The sequence below is a fragment of the Anomaloglossus baeobatrachus genome, chromosome 3, assembly GCF_048569485.1.
Source record: "Anomaloglossus baeobatrachus isolate aAnoBae1 chromosome 3, aAnoBae1.hap1, whole genome shotgun sequence".
Lineage (NCBI taxonomy): Eukaryota > Metazoa > Chordata > Amphibia > Anura > Aromobatidae > Anomaloglossus > Anomaloglossus baeobatrachus.
Genome location: NC_134355.1, coordinates 26,780,601 through 26,795,725, shown reverse-complemented (window position 1 = coordinate 26,795,725; position 15,125 = coordinate 26,780,601). Strand labels below are relative to the sequence as shown.

General features: G+C 49.7%; 1 protein-coding gene across 1 annotated transcript in view; it reads left to right on the top strand.

The window, feature by feature from the left end:
- Window positions 1–8,196, top strand: part of WDR26 (WD repeat domain 26) — an 87,977-nt gene extending 79,781 nt beyond the window's left edge. Inside the window, 3 exon segments of the mRNA XM_075339081.1 lie at window positions 3,646–3,775; window positions 4,058–4,243; window positions 6,652–8,196. Coding sequence (XP_075195196.1) covers window positions 3,646–3,775; window positions 4,058–4,243; window positions 6,652–6,677 — 342 coding nt within the window. The 3' untranslated portion in view covers window positions 6,678–8,196.
- The last annotated feature ends 6,929 nt before the right edge of the window (window positions 8,197–15,125 follow it).

Genomic DNA, 15,125 nt, shown 5'->3' with positions numbered 1-15,125 from the left:
CTCCACCACAGGGCTCAGGGTACGTGGACTCAGCAGGAGTCCACCCTTCAGATCAATGTTCTGGAAATCAGGGCAGTGTATCTGGCCCTACTAGCCTTCCAGCAGTGGCTGGAAGGAAAGCAGATCCGAATTCAGTCGGACAACTCCACAGCGGTGGCATACATCAACCACCAAGGAGGGACACGCAGTCGGCAAGCCTTCCAGGAAGTCCGGCGGATTCTGATGTGGGTGGAGGACAGAGCATCCACCATATCCGCGGTTCACATCCCGGGCGTGGAAAACTGGGAAGCAGACTTCCTCAGTCGCCAGGGTATGGACGCAGGGGAGTGGTCCCTTCACCCAGACGTGTTTCAGGAAATCTGTCACCGCTGGGGGGTGCCGGATGTCGACCTAATGGCGTCTCGGCACAACAACAAGGTCCTGACCTTCATGGCGCGGTCTCGCGATCAAAGAGCTCTGGCGGTAGACGCCTTGGTGCAAGATTGGTCGCAGTTCCGGCTCCCTTATGTGTTTCCACCTCTGGCACTCTTGCCCAGAGTGCTACGCAAGATCAGATCCGATTGCAGCCGCGTCATACTCGTCGCCCCAGACTGGCCGAGGAGGTCGTGGTACCCGGATCTGTGGCATCTCACAGTCGGCCAACCGTGGGCACTACCAGACCGACCAGACTTACTGTCCCAAGGGCCGTTTTTCCATCGGAATTCTGCGGCCCTGAACCTGACTGTGTGGCCATTGAGTCCTGGATCCTAGCGTCTTCAGGATTATCCCAAGGGGTCGTTGCCACCATGAGACAGGCTAGGAAGCCCACGTCTGCTAAGATCTACCACAGAACGTGGAAGATATTCTTATCCTGGTGCTCTGCTCAGGGAGTGTCTCCCTGGCCATTTGCATTGCCTACTTTTCTTTCTTTCCTGCAATCTGGGTTAGAAAAAGGTTTGTCGCTCGGCTCCCTTAAAGGGCAAGTCTCGGCGCTATCCGTCTTTTTTCAGAAGCGTCTAGCACGACTTTCTAAGGTGCGCACGTTCCTGCAGGGGGTTTGTCATATCGTACCCCCGTACAAGCGGCCGTTAGATCCATGGGATCTGAACAGGGTACTAGTTGCCCTCCAGAAGCCGCCCTTCGAGCCTCTGAGGGATGTTTCACTTTCTCGACTATCACAGAAAGTGGCTTTTCTGGTAGCGATCACATCTCTTCGGAGAGTGTCTGAGCTAGCAGCGCTGTCATCCAAGGCTCCTTTCCTGGTCTTCCACCAGGACAAGGTAGTGCTGCGCCCCATTCAGGAGTTTCTCCCTAAGGTGGTATCCTCTTTTCATCTAAATCAGGATATCTCCCTGCCTTCCTTTTATCCTCATGCAGTTCATCGGTATGAGAAGGATTTACATTTGTTAGATCTGGTGAGAGCACTCAGAATCTACATTTCCCGCACGACGCCTCTGCGCCGCTCCGATGCACTCTTTGTCCTTGTCGCTGGTAAGCGCAAAGGGTCGCAGGCTTCCAAAGCCACCCTGGCTCGATGGATCAAAGAACCAATTCTTGAAGCCTACCGTTCTGCTGGGCTTCCGGTTCCTTCAGGGCTAAAGGCCCACTCAACCAGAGCCGTGGGTGCGTCCTGGGCATTACGACACCAGGCTACGGCTCAACAGGTGTGCCAGGCAGCTACCTGGTCGAGTCTGCACACTTTCACCAAACATTATCAGGTGCATACCTATGCTTCGGCGGACGCCAGCCTAGGTAGAAGAGTCCTGCAGGCGGCAGGTGCCTCCCCGTAGGGGAGGGCTGTCTTTGCAGCTCTAACATGAGGTATTTCTTTACCCACCCAGGGACTGCTTTTGGACGTCCCAATCGTCTGGGTCTCCCAATGGAGCGCCGAAGAAGGGAATTTTGTTACTTACCGTAAATTCCTTTTCTTCTAGCTCCTATTGGGAGACCCAGCACCCGCCCTGTTGTCCTTCGGGATTTTTGTTTTTTTCGGGTACACATGTTGTTCATGTTGAACGGTTTTCAGTTCTCCGACGTTACTTCGGAGTGAATTTGTTTAAACCAGTTATTGGCTTTCCTCCTTCTTGCTTTAGCACTAAAACTGAGCATCCCGTGATCCCACGGGGGGTGTATAGCCAGAAGGGGAGGGGCCTTACACTTTTTAGTGTAATGCTTTGTGTGGCCTCCGGAGGCAGTAGCTATACACCCAATCGTCTGGGTCTCCCAATAGGAGCTAGAAGAAAAGGAATTTACGGTAAGTAACAAAATTCCCTTCTTTTTACCACTAGAATGTTCTGGCCCCAGATTTTACATTTTCACAAGGGGAATAAGATAAAACTGATCACATAATTATGACACAATTTTTTTTTTTTTGTGACCGTGGCGATACCCCACTGTTTCGCCGTGCCATTTGGCTTCTGGAGCGCAGAGTTTCCTAGAATAGTTTGCAGACTCTGAGAGCCAGAAGAGCAGAAACCTTCCAGTGACCCCCAATTTGGAAATTACACCCCTTTTATGAGATGCTCTACGAGAATGATTGTCTCCATGGGTGTTTTCCAGAACCAAGCAACAATGGATGTTGTAGAGTAAAAAATGGAAATCTGCCATTGTCGTGCCCAGTACATTTGTGCCCTGCTCTCGTGCTCTGGAGACATTCACCCTGTAAATTTAGAGGGCTCTCCTCACTACAGTAATGCCAAACATGTGGACGGCAACTGTGGTTTAGGACAATGTGGGGCTCAAAGTGAGAGGGGCAGATTTCACTGGATTTCTTTGGAAGGAGAAGGGGGGGGGGGGGGGAGCCATATCACTTTTCCAGAACCCTTGTGCTACCAGTAATGAGCCCCCTATGGTTCTGTTACCAGATGGCAGACCCGAGTGTGGTCTTGCTTCTTGTGGTTTGAGTAGAAGCTTTTATTGGTGGCATTTTGAGATACAGAACACTTTGGATCAGTTCACATTTATCATGTGCTCTATGCTGAGCACTTACATTTAGGGTTTCCTTCTAAATCTACAAAATACATTGTTCAGATGAAACCCCCAACAGATCCTTTCCCTAACGAGGCAGCAGAGTTACTCTGGACTCGTGTGGCTTCTGTCCGGCTTGTAAGATGTGCACAAAAGAGGTGGTCAACTGCAATCTTATGCACACCTAACAAGATGGGCACGGATGGCTCAGAGAGCGTCCAAGGTGACGCCCTCGGCCTCATTACAGTGAATGTTCCCTCAGTAGTTCCTTGTGAATCACATATTTCAGAGATTTACACGTAATCCCCAGTGTAAGCGCTCAGTGTGGAGCGCAGGATAAATGAGCCGCACCATACTGCGATCTTTAGGAGGAGGATTGAACAAATCAACAGCAGCGCAAGAATTTATTTTATTTACTTTCACGCTGTTCTTTTATGGTGGTCTCTGTAAGGGTTGCATAGTGGGACAATTTTCGTTACAAAATATGTATAACTTATTATTCTGACCACTATCTTTTTTTCTATTGCAATACATGAGACTCATCATTAAACTTACAGAACCCCCATTGGTGAAATCTGGCCTAGCAGGCCACCATACCTGGCTCACTGGGAGGTCCTTGTTTGACACCTTTTAAAATATATGCCTTTTAAGTCCAATTTTGAGTTATGTTTTCATCCCTATTTTATTCTCCTCTTCCAGGGTGTTCACTTATGGGATTTGCAGGATCGAGTTTTAGTGAGAAAATACCAAGGCGTGACGCAGGGCTTCTACACAATACACTCGTGCTTCGGCGGTCATAATGAAGACTTCATCGCTAGCGGCAGTGAAGGTAACGCTCTGCCTTCATCACGTTTTCTGTACTCGTTTGATGTCCGTCCCAGAGATTAAAAGGGGGTGGTCCAGCTCCTTTCCTTTCCCACTGGGCGCTGGTGTGGTATCAGACATTTGGCAGGCACTGTGCACTCCCGTCTGGTATCTGTGCTTTCAATAGCTGCGAAGTGTCTGTATGAGCATCATCCCACCCCCCGCCTTCCCCCTTACCCCCAATACAGAAGCATGAGGTGCTAGATGGCCCCCTCTTAGGAGTAACGGCTTTTTGTCCCTCCTACAGATCACAAGGTCTATGTCTGGCACAAACGCAGTGAGTTACCCATCGCGGAGCTGACTGGACACACGCGCACCGTAAACTGTGTGAGTTGGAACCCGCAGATTCCCTCGCTGATGGCCAGCGCTTCTGATGACGGCACAGTTAGAATATGGGGACCAGCACCTTACATAGAAAACCAGGAGTTTGAAGGTAATTATGTAGCATATTGAACGGCGATTCATTTCTGCGGTAGACTAGACTCAACATGACAGATGGGACCTAAAGGGGAACTTGTTAGTAGTTTTCATTCTGTCTGAACCGTGGACAGCATGAAATATAGGCAGGCTACCTCATTATAGAGTCCTGCTTTTATTCTAAACTCTGTGGAGATTTAGAAAGCACCTAGGAGTCACCATAGGGCTGAACTTGTGCCTACGGCCAGAGACCAAGGGAAGTAGATTGTGACCACAAACCTCTCCAGCATTGGGGTTCATTACCAAATGTTAGTTGCCAACAAAGGGAAGGAAGGTAGAGTCTCAATCTGAGAAGAACCTCCAAAGGCAATCCCTGCTTACCAGGGCGGGAAGCCGATACATGATCCAGAGAATTCACCAACCTATTTCACGGCGGCCCAATGGAATCTTGGGCGGCCCAATGGAATCTTGGGCGGCCCAATGGAATCTTGGGCGGCCCAATGGAATCTTGGGCGGCCCAATGGAATCTTGGGCGGCCCAATGGAATCTTGGGCGGCCCAATGGAATCTTGGGCGGCCCAATGGAATCTTGGGCGGCCCAATGGAATCTTGGGCGGCCCAATGGAATCTTGGGCGGCCCAATGGAATCTTGGGCGGCCCAATGGAATCTTGGGCGGCCCAATGGAATCTTGGGCGGCCCAATGGAATCTTGGGCGGCCCAATGGAATCTTGGGCGGCCCAATGGAATCTTGGGCGGCCCAATGGAATCTGACTTGAAGGCAGAGACCATCAAACAGAGGATGCTGGTCACAAGGCCGCAACAACCTCTGCCTAGAATCAAGACATTCGAGCCAAGAGGGAGGCAAAAGCCTTTCTCAGGACGCCTGCTGAACAATGGCAAGATGGAAAAGAGAATATCCGTAGACATGGCCACTACTGTAGATCATTCAGACCAGGGATGGAACACGAGTGTAATAAGACATGAAAATGCCCTGGTGATAACCATAGAAGTCATGAGTCCCTGGGGCAGGTGGGAAAAGTCTGACGTGAAGGGAACAATCTGTGAGGAAAAGGATCACCAGTATGCCCCGGCTATGGTCATATGAGGGTACATGTGGTGGGGGCAGCAGTGGATTGCTCTGCTGTGAAGGCACCACGACCTATAGAGGAGCAGGATACAGCAGTTGTAAATCTAGTATGTGTCTGGTGGGGTTGGGCTTGTGGTGCGGTAGGGAGGACCTCGTGATGCACAGAATGGCAAAAGGAGTGCTGCAGTGGACCAACAAGGAGCCACTGCCTCAGGATGCTCCCAATACTATGATTAGGGAAAGTAAAACCCCCATAATCTACCATGCTGGCCTCATTAGCCAGGACAGTCGAGGCCAGAGTAGCATACCACTTGGGCTCAGAGATGGAGTCTGAGGGGCCAGCAGCGACCGTGGGCTGGGGAGGTAGGGGGCACCAGCGACCGTGGGCTGGGGAGGTAGGGGGCACCAGCGACCGTGGGCTGGGGAGGTAGGGGGCACCAGCGACCGTGGGCTGGGGAGGTAGGGGGCACCAGCGACCGTGGGCTGGGGAGGTAGGGGGCACCAGCGACCGTGGGCTGGGGAGGTAGGGGGCACCAGCGACCGTGGGCTGGGGAGGTAGGGGGCACCGGCGACCGTGGGCTGGGGAGGTAGGGGGCACCGGCGACCGTGGGCTGGGGAGGTAGGGGGCACCGGCGACCGTGGGCTGGGGAGGTAGGGGGCACCGGCGACCGTGGGCTGGGGAGGTAGGGGGCACCGGCGACCGTGGGCTGGGGAGGTAGGGGGCACCGGCGACCGTGGGCTGGGGAGGTAGGGGGCACCGGCGACCGTGGGCTGGGGAGGTAGGGGGCACCAGCGACCGGTGCCCCCCCGGTGAATAAGGGGGCCAAATTAGCGCATAATAGCAATGCTTTCCTGAGGCTGCAGAGGCAGGAGACTCCTCTAAACCAGAATTCTATCCCTAAAACACACATCCCTACAAAATAATCATGCCCTAAATTGTGGGGGATTGGGGGTTGGTGAGGAAGTGGAGTTTGAAAAGGAAAAAATATATTGCCTTGTTGTAAATCCCACCAGATTGCAGGTAAACACAGGGTTGTGCGACATTATACTAATGGGGTATTTTATTGTTTAATGGGGTTGTGCAAGATTTGGAAAACTTGGCTACTTTGTTTCAGAAACTGCGCTGCCCCCTGACAACAGGCCATGTCTGGTATTACACCTCAGCCCCATTGAAGTGAATGGACATGGCATAGTCTGAGACTCGGCAGTCATGGTTTCCTAATCCCAGACAACCCCTTCTTAATGTTTATCAATCAATAAGAATTGTTGAATTTTAACATTTTGTCTTTCTCTTCTTTTCCTCCTTCCAAAAAATGCCCCCCACACTTCTGTTCTAGAGGAATGCAGTAGCATGGACAGTTGATGGCAAATTTCTGTTTTTGTTTTTTTTTTTTTTTTTTCCTTTTTTTCGCTGAAGACGACTTCTCTAACTTAAAACTTAGTCGTATTTTTAAATGGCTTGGGATTGGTGCAAACAAAACAAAAAGGATTGATAGCGGGACAGACGCTTTTCAAGAGAAGTTAAAAAAATAAAAAAATACACTCAAAAAAAAAAACCTTCAAGTCTGGTGCCCTCGTCCGGGGGCCGATCATTTACCACCCTGCTTCATAGTACCCAGCTCCGATGATGAAGCACGTCGTTAGATTGTTATTGGACACCGTGTTACCCCCCATCGGTTGTGAAGAACTGTGCTATATTCAAGCTGTCCATTGAACTTGGTATTTTTTTTTTTTTTTATTATTTTTCTTTTTTTTTCCCCTTTTTTCTGCCTTTTTTTTTTTTAATTTTTATTTTCTTTTTTCGTCCGGCAGCCTACCATCCTCGTTGCTCTTCTGTGTAATGAAGTTTAATGCTTGTTTGGAAAAAAAAAATCAGAAAAAAAAAAAATTATTTAACAGTTTAGAAGGCTTCATAGATCGCTTTAGTCTGAGTATCCATTTAATAGGAAAGTATTTTCTCCTCTCGTTTCATGGATTCTTTCCGCCTTATTTAGCTTGAGATCTTTCCAGCTTGGTTCATGGATAGTAGCCTTACTTCTATATATATTATATTTTATTTAATTTTTTTTTCAGGTTTTTTTATTTTAAAATTTTTTCCAGAAACAAAGTTTGCTGAACTCCTGTCCCTCCCCCCCAATAAAAAATTAAAAGCAGTATATATAATATTAACAAGAAAAGGAAAAAAACAAACACAATTTAACTCCATTGTATGGAAAAAATCCTAGTTTTTGTACTTTGCGGCAGAACGTGTTATGCCCCCCCCTCCCCCTTCCCCCTCTTCCTCCCCATCCTATCGGGGGTTAACGGCACAATTTTTTTTAACAATAAATTATTTATAGGACTATATAGTGAGTTCATTTTGTGTAAAAATTCGAAGAAAAAATAAATAAAAAAATTCAACCAGCTTTATCGAGACGATGGCTCCATGGAGATGATTGGGGGGCTGTTTTGGTTTATCACCGTCCCTCCCTTCTCCCCCATTTAATGCACAATTACAAGCCAGGGGGAGTGGGTGCTATTAGGGGGAGGGGAATGGTATTTCCTTCCCCTAGATGTCTGATTGCAATGCTGTAACAGATGTCCATTTATTTTGCTGCTGATATGGAGTCTTAGGTGAGGTCTGAGGGTCTCATTTTTGGCCGCTGGGGTCACTCGATCGGATGTGGCCACCGGCGTTTTATTTTGTGGCTGCGGAGGTCAGGGGGAGATGGGGGTAAGATGGAGACGAAGGGCCGTCCTCGAAGGGCCGTCCTCGAAGGGCCGTCCTCGAAGGGCCGTCCTCGAAGGGCCGTCCTCGAAGGGCCGTCCTCGAAGGGCCGTCCTCGAAGGGCCGTCCTCGAAGGGCCGTCCTCGAAGGGCCGTCCTCGAAGGGCCGTCCTCGAAGGGCCGTCCTCGAAGGGCCGTCCTCGAAGGGCCGTCCTCGAAGGGCCGTCCTCGAAGGGCCGTCCTCGAAGGGCCGTCCTCGAAGGGCCGTCCTCGAAGGGCCGTCCTCGAAGGGCCGTCCTCGAAGGGCCGTCCTCGAAGGGCCGTCCTCGAAGGGCCGTCCTCGAAGGGCCGTCCTCGAAGGGCCGTCCTCGAAGGGCCGTCCTCGAAGGGCCGTCCTCGAAGGGCCGTCCTCGAAGGGCCGTCCTCGAAGGGCCGTCCTCGAAGGGCCGTCCTCGAAGGGCCGTCCTCGAAGGGCCGTCCTCGAAGGGCCGTCCTCGAAGGGCCGTCCTCGAAGGGCCGTCCTCGAAGGGCCGTCCTCGAAGGGCCGTCCTCGAAGGGCCGTCCTCGAAGGGCCGTCCTCGAAGGGCCGTCCTCGAAGGGCCGTCCTCGAAGGGCCGTCCTCGAAGGGCCGTCCTCGAACTACAACTCCCATCATCTTATCCACCACTGTCTGTTACTGCACGGTGGGAGCTGTAGCCTCATAGCTGCTATGGGCCATTGTAAGGGCCTGTGCACATTGGTCTTTACTAGCTGTGGGTGCAGAGGTTTGTCCATGGCTCTGTATACAGCTGTGGCATTTGCAGGCGGTGGTGCCATAGCCCACCATGGAGGTCTATTATGCCTCCACATGGCTTGCGAGGTTTGCATGCGGTGGTGCCATAGCCCACCACATGTCCTGTGAGGTTGTACGTAGTTGAAAGTCGTCCTGGTGGAACGTTTACAAGTGCTTGATCCTCCATTACACCTGAGCTATGGGACAAGGAGCGGCCATAAGTTGCGGCAAGCGGTCTTCACTGTCTGCAGAAAGTGGGGAGAAGCCATATTGCACCCCCCTGTACGGAGTGATAGGGACACATGGACCTGATCCTGTTCTTTACCAGATTAAACGTTTCTCTTTGCAGATTTTGTTTACGTCCCCCATTATTTCTCCATACACCTCATACCATACAGTGTCCACACCCTCTACCATGATGTGACTGCTGGGGAAGGGAGGATTTAGGTGATGCTCTTCTTGCCATAGGTCCCCCAAGATCTAAACAATCCTGGTGTGGTTTACACTTACAGCTTCATTTACTACCCCCCCCTCCACCATCGAGCAGGCAGACACCGACCGGCAGCCCAAAACCGATCATGGCAGATTAGGTTCCTCATGGGTTTGCACCTGCTCCGTGAAAGTTGATGGGGCCGAGTCTTCCGGATTCGCTGTATGACTGGTCCAGGGAAAGGGTGGGATAAAACATCTCCTGCTCCCCCCCCCCCCGATTATCGAAGTTGTTCCACACTACAACCCTAATGATGACCTAGTAGAGTAGAATAATGTTTATTGGGGTGAGTGACCCCCGGATGCTGAGAAGCGTCACTGCTCTAGAGGGAATTACGAAAACCTCTGATAACTGCAACAACGGCTGCCTTTACCTGACGTGACGCAGGTGGTCACCTCTGCCGGTATTGAGGCCCATACAACCACCATTCACGGAAAGCTGCAGACTTTACGTAAATGCTTCTTGCTGTGTAAAAAATAAAAAAAAAATATCTGGAGATAATTGTGCAAGATCCATATAATGTTCCCTCTGGATGAGGAGACGGCCGGTGCGATATTGCAGGCGGCTTCTGGCCAGACCCAGGGCTTTGCATGGCATCACACGTTGCTTTGAAGCACAAGCGACCATCGGTTCACAGCTCATCATGTTTGCAGCTATTAGTTTTTTTTTTTTTTTTTTTTGCATTTTAGTTACTGATGACCATTATTGGCAATCTGCCGATTAGCACACTATTGAAAGGGCCGGGCTGCAATACCAGACCCGGCCTCTGGACAAGAGTGGCGCTGTTCCAGCTTCTGGTTCCTAATTTGCAATGTGGAGGGTAGAGAACGGCGCTTTTTTCAGAGTAGGTCCCCATAGAGCTTGTACTTGAAGCTGTAATACCTCCTACCCTGTATTACATACCTGAAGCAAAAGCCTATATCCAAAATGTATGTGTGTGAGGATGAGGACTAACACTAGGGGGAGGGGTAAAATGTAGGGAAGTTCTTAAAGCGGTAGTCAAACATGGCTGATTTTGGAAACCCTGCCATCCCTGACTGTGGATTATGCATGGTAGTGCAACTCTACTCCATTCATTTCAATGTAGCTGAGTTAAATGCATAGTCAGGGGTTGATATGGTTTCTTAAAGGGGTTGTCCACACTTAGTCAAACATGGCTGATTTCGGAAACTCTGCCACCCCTGACCGTGGATTGTGCATGGTAGAGCAACGCTGTTGCATTCATTTCAATGTAGCGGAGTTTACATGGTCAGGGGTTGATACGGCTTCTTAAAGGGGGTTGTCCACAATTTGAAAAAAATCCAGAACAAGGTTGCTAGCTGTTGTGAAAGACGCGTGTGCGCTATAGTATACGGGAGGAGTGCATTTTGTGCCAAAAACGGGAGGGATATAATCCTTTTTTTGCCACAAATAGCTGGTTTCATGACTTTTGCGCTCGGGCTCGTGTAGACCTATGTGAGGCTGCGCAGCTCAAATGAGGAAGGGGGGGGGGGGGGGTGTACTTCCTTACAGGTAAGCATTCATCTTGCAAAGTTTAAGACTTCTTCCCAGATGCAACGGATCCCTTGATTTTCGTCCCTCGTCGGGCACAAAGCTGCCATTGTAACTTGCCAAATACAAGTCCTGCGCTTTCCTTAATATCCCAAGTAATGTGGATGGAACTGACACGACCGTCAGTAATATATTTCTGTGCAATAAATAAAAAAAAAAAAAAATTCAAGGAACCAACTGCTTCCGGCACCATCCGTGCTGCGTTTCATGTCTCCACAGTGGCTCCACTATATTTTTATAAACTTAGAATTTACATACACTTTTTTTTTCTTTCTCTTCATTGGTTTTATTTTTTCTTTTCTTTTTTTTTTTTTTTTTTCTGCCCTTTGGGTCAGGATAGATATTCTAAAATTTCATATGTTTAGTATTAAGGTCAGATGCAAAAAGAAAAGCATCTTGAAAAAAAAAAATAATTAAAGAAAATTAAAAAAAAAATAAAAAAATGTAAAGGAAAAAAAATAATAAAAGGTTTTAGGGGGAAAGTTAGAAAGGAAAAAAAAAAAAAGACCATAAAGCATTACGAACCAAGCTGCAGGGATCAAGAGGAATAAAACTGAACTGATCTCAAAAGATTTTAAAGTTGTGGAGATTTGTCTGGAGTTGTGGTGGATCTAGTTAACACTTAGAGCTTTTTGGTATGTAATGACTATTTGCTATGGACTGATATTAAATGTTTCAAAAGAATGCTCTTACTATTTTATTTTATTTTTTTTCTTTTGATCTATATTATGCCGTTTAAGTTACTTTGTATTATTTACCACATTAAAGTATAAAACTAAAGTCTCCAATATTTATATATTTATTTTCACTGTTTTTCTAATTATTTAGGGAACACCATCTCATTTAGTGGGGTAGGGTTTTTTTTTTTTTGTGGCTGAAGGGCTCAAAAAATTAAAGGGGACACTTAAAGGGAAGATGTCGTCAAAAATAAAAATTTAAACTGAAAATGTAAAGTAGTAATGTTTTGTTTAAATATTATTTGAGCAAAATATAAAAAAAAAAATTAAAACGTTAAATCAGTGGCACTACATAGCTCTCTTTAGCAGTAATGCAGTGACGTATTTTCCCTTGCACACGGAAAAAGCCAAAAATGTACAACTGTATGCATTTATAGTTACTATGTTTTTTTTCAGTTAGCTTCTGTTCACATTTGTTGGCTGTGCGGGTCAGTTTTTTTATATTCCTAGTGAGTCTTTTTCTGCCTTAAGACCTAGCTGTGTTCATAACCATTGTAGCAGGAGCCTAGCTGCCCATACATGGAGGTTTGTAGTCCAAATAGTGGGATTTCTTCGGCGCTCCATTGGGAGACCCAGACGATTGGGTGTATAGCACTGCCTCCGGAGGCCACACAAAGCAATTACACTAAAAAGTGTAAGGCCCCTCCCCTTCTGGCTATACACCCCCAGTGGGATCACTGGCTCACCAGTTTTCTGCTTTGTGCGAAGGAGGTCAGACATCCACGCATAGCTCCACTGTTTAGTCAGCAGTAGCTGCTGACTATGTCGGATGGAAGAAAAGAGGGCCCATATACGGCCCCCAGCATGCTCCCTTCTTACCCCACTTGTGGTTCGTAAGGTTGAGGTACCCATTGCGGGTACGGAGGCTGGAGCCCACATGCTGCTTTCCTTCCCCATCCCCCTGAGGGGCTCTGTGGAAGTGGGATCTTACCGGCCCCCAAGCCCTGAGGCCGGGCTCCATCCACAGACCCAGTGAACCTGATGGATACGGAGCTGTGTACCATTCAGGGACAAGGCCCTGCAACTTTCAGGTACTCTGTGTCCCCGTTCAGGCGGGCACGCACACACCAGACTTGCTGGGTGTGTTAGTGCGCCGGGGACAGTAACGCTGGGGTTTGAGTCACAGCAGCTTAGCTGTGTGACTTCATGTGCTGGGAACTACCGCGCCGGCCACTCTCGGAGCGGCGGCGCGGCTGGGACTTGTAGTGCGCCGGGGACTTAGCGCCGACCGCGCTTTTACGGCGGCGGCGCTTATAAATTTAGTCCCCGGCTTTTGCGGCCTAGCTCCGCTTCGTTCCCGCCCCCTCCCTGTCAATCAGGGAAGGGGAGAGACGCTGTACGTTTACTCAGCGCCGAGGGCTGGAGCCTTATTTACATGCTCCAGCCCTCTCACTTGGCACAGTGGGACACAGGTTTCCCGCTTTTGGTCTGGCACGCCCAGGGCCCGCCCCCCCCTCCACAGGACGCCGGCAGCCATTCCTGCATGCAGTTCTGGCTGGAGGACGGACACAGGCTCTGGGAGACCCAAGACTAGGGATTTCTGGACCACACACCCGCGTTTAGCGGGCGGTAAGCAGTACTTTAGTGCTGGCCCCTCTTGTGCCACAGTGTGTATTGGTGTACTTTTTCCTGTACCAGATATCTATAGATATATACTGCACTGTACGGTCGCTTCTTGGCTGTATACCCTATATTGCTCTGGGAAGACAACAACATGTCATCCACAAAACGCAAGGGTGCCAAGGCACGGGCTGTATACACTGCTTGTACAGCATGTGGGGCTAATCTACCAGCAGGCTCCAACGACTCTCATTGTGTGCAATGTTCAGTCCCAGTGGCACTTCGTCAGCCAGAGCCTATGGTGGTAGTAGCCCAGGCAGAGTCTCCTGTGAACCCTGCCCCGGTGACGGGGACAGAATTTGCAGTCTTTGCTGATAAAATGTCTGTGACTATGACAAAAATCCTGGAGACCTTGCAGTCCAGGCCAGTTGCTCAGACCATGGACACTACTGTCCCTATGTTCCCCGGTCCCCCTCAGTTGGAACTAATCCGTACTTCACGGGGGTCCCAGGCATCACTGGCTGAGGGCTCTGACTCCGATGACAGTCCCAGGCCGCCTAAGCGAGCTCGCTGGGAGAGACCCTCCACGTCATCACGCGGGTCAGGGTCTCAGCGAGAAGGGTCTCTATATGATGAGACAGAGGTGGGTGATCAGGAGTCTAGCCCTGACACCGCACTCAATTTGGATACGCCAGATGGTGACGCCATGGTAAATGACCTTATAGCGGCCATCAATAGGCTGTTGGATATTTCTCCCCCAGCCCCTTCAGCAGAGGAGGCAGCTGCCCAGCAGGAGAAATTCCATTTCCTGTATCCCAAGCGTAAATTGAGCACCTTTCTGGACCACTCTGACTTCAGAGCATCAATCCAGAAACACCATGCTAATCCGGACAAGCGTTTTTCCAAACGTCTTAAGGATACACGTTATCCCTTTCCCCCTGACGTGGTCAAACGCTGGACCCAGTGTCCAAAAGTGGACCCTCCAATATCCAGGCTTGCAGCTAGATCCATAGTTGCAGTGGAGGATGGGGCTTCACTTAAAGATGCCAATGACAGACAGATGGACCTTTGGTTGAAATCTGTCTATGAAGCTATTGGCGCGTCGTTTGCTCCAGCATTCGCGGCCGTGTGGGCGCTCCAAGCTATTTCAGCTGGTTTGGCACAGGTGGACTCTTTCATACGTCCAGCAGTGCCGCAAGTGGCGTCCTTAACTACGCAAATGACTGCGTTTGCGACCTACGCTATTAATGCGGTACTGGACTCTACGAGCCGTACCGCAATGGCTTCCGCCAACTCTGTAGTTTTGCGCAGAGCCTTGTGGTTAAAGGAATGGAAAGCAGATTCTGCTTCTAAAAAATGTTTAACCAGCTTGCCATTATCTGGAGACAGACTGTTTGGTGAGCAATTGGCGGAAATCATTAAACAGTCCAAAGGTAAGGACTCTTCCTTACCCCAGCCCAGATCAAGCAAACCTCCACAGAGGAAGTGGCAGTCAAAGTTTCGGTCCTTTCGAGGCTCGGGCAAGCCCCAGTTCGCCTCGTCCAAGGGGACTCAGAAAGAGCAAAGGAGCTCTGATTCCTGGCGGGCTCACTCACGCCCCAAGAAAGCAGCCGGCGGTACCGCTTCCAAGGCGGCTGCCTCATGACTTTCGGCCGCCTCCCTCCGTATCCTCGGTCGGTGGCAGGCTCTCCCGCTTTTGCGACATTTGGCTGCCACAGGTCAAAGACCGGTGGGTAACAGACATTTTGTCTCACGGGTACAGGATAGAGTTCAGTTCTCGTCCTCCGCCTCGGTTCTTCAGAACTTCCCCACATCCCGACCGAGCAGATGCCCTTCTGCAGGCGGTGAATTCTCTAAGAGCAGAAGGAGTGGTGGTCCCTGTTCCTCTTCAGGAACAAGGACAAGGTTTTTACTCCAATCTCTTTGTGGTGCCAAAAAAGGACGGCTCATTCCGTCCTGTTCTGGACCTAAAACTGCTCAACAAGCATGTGAACG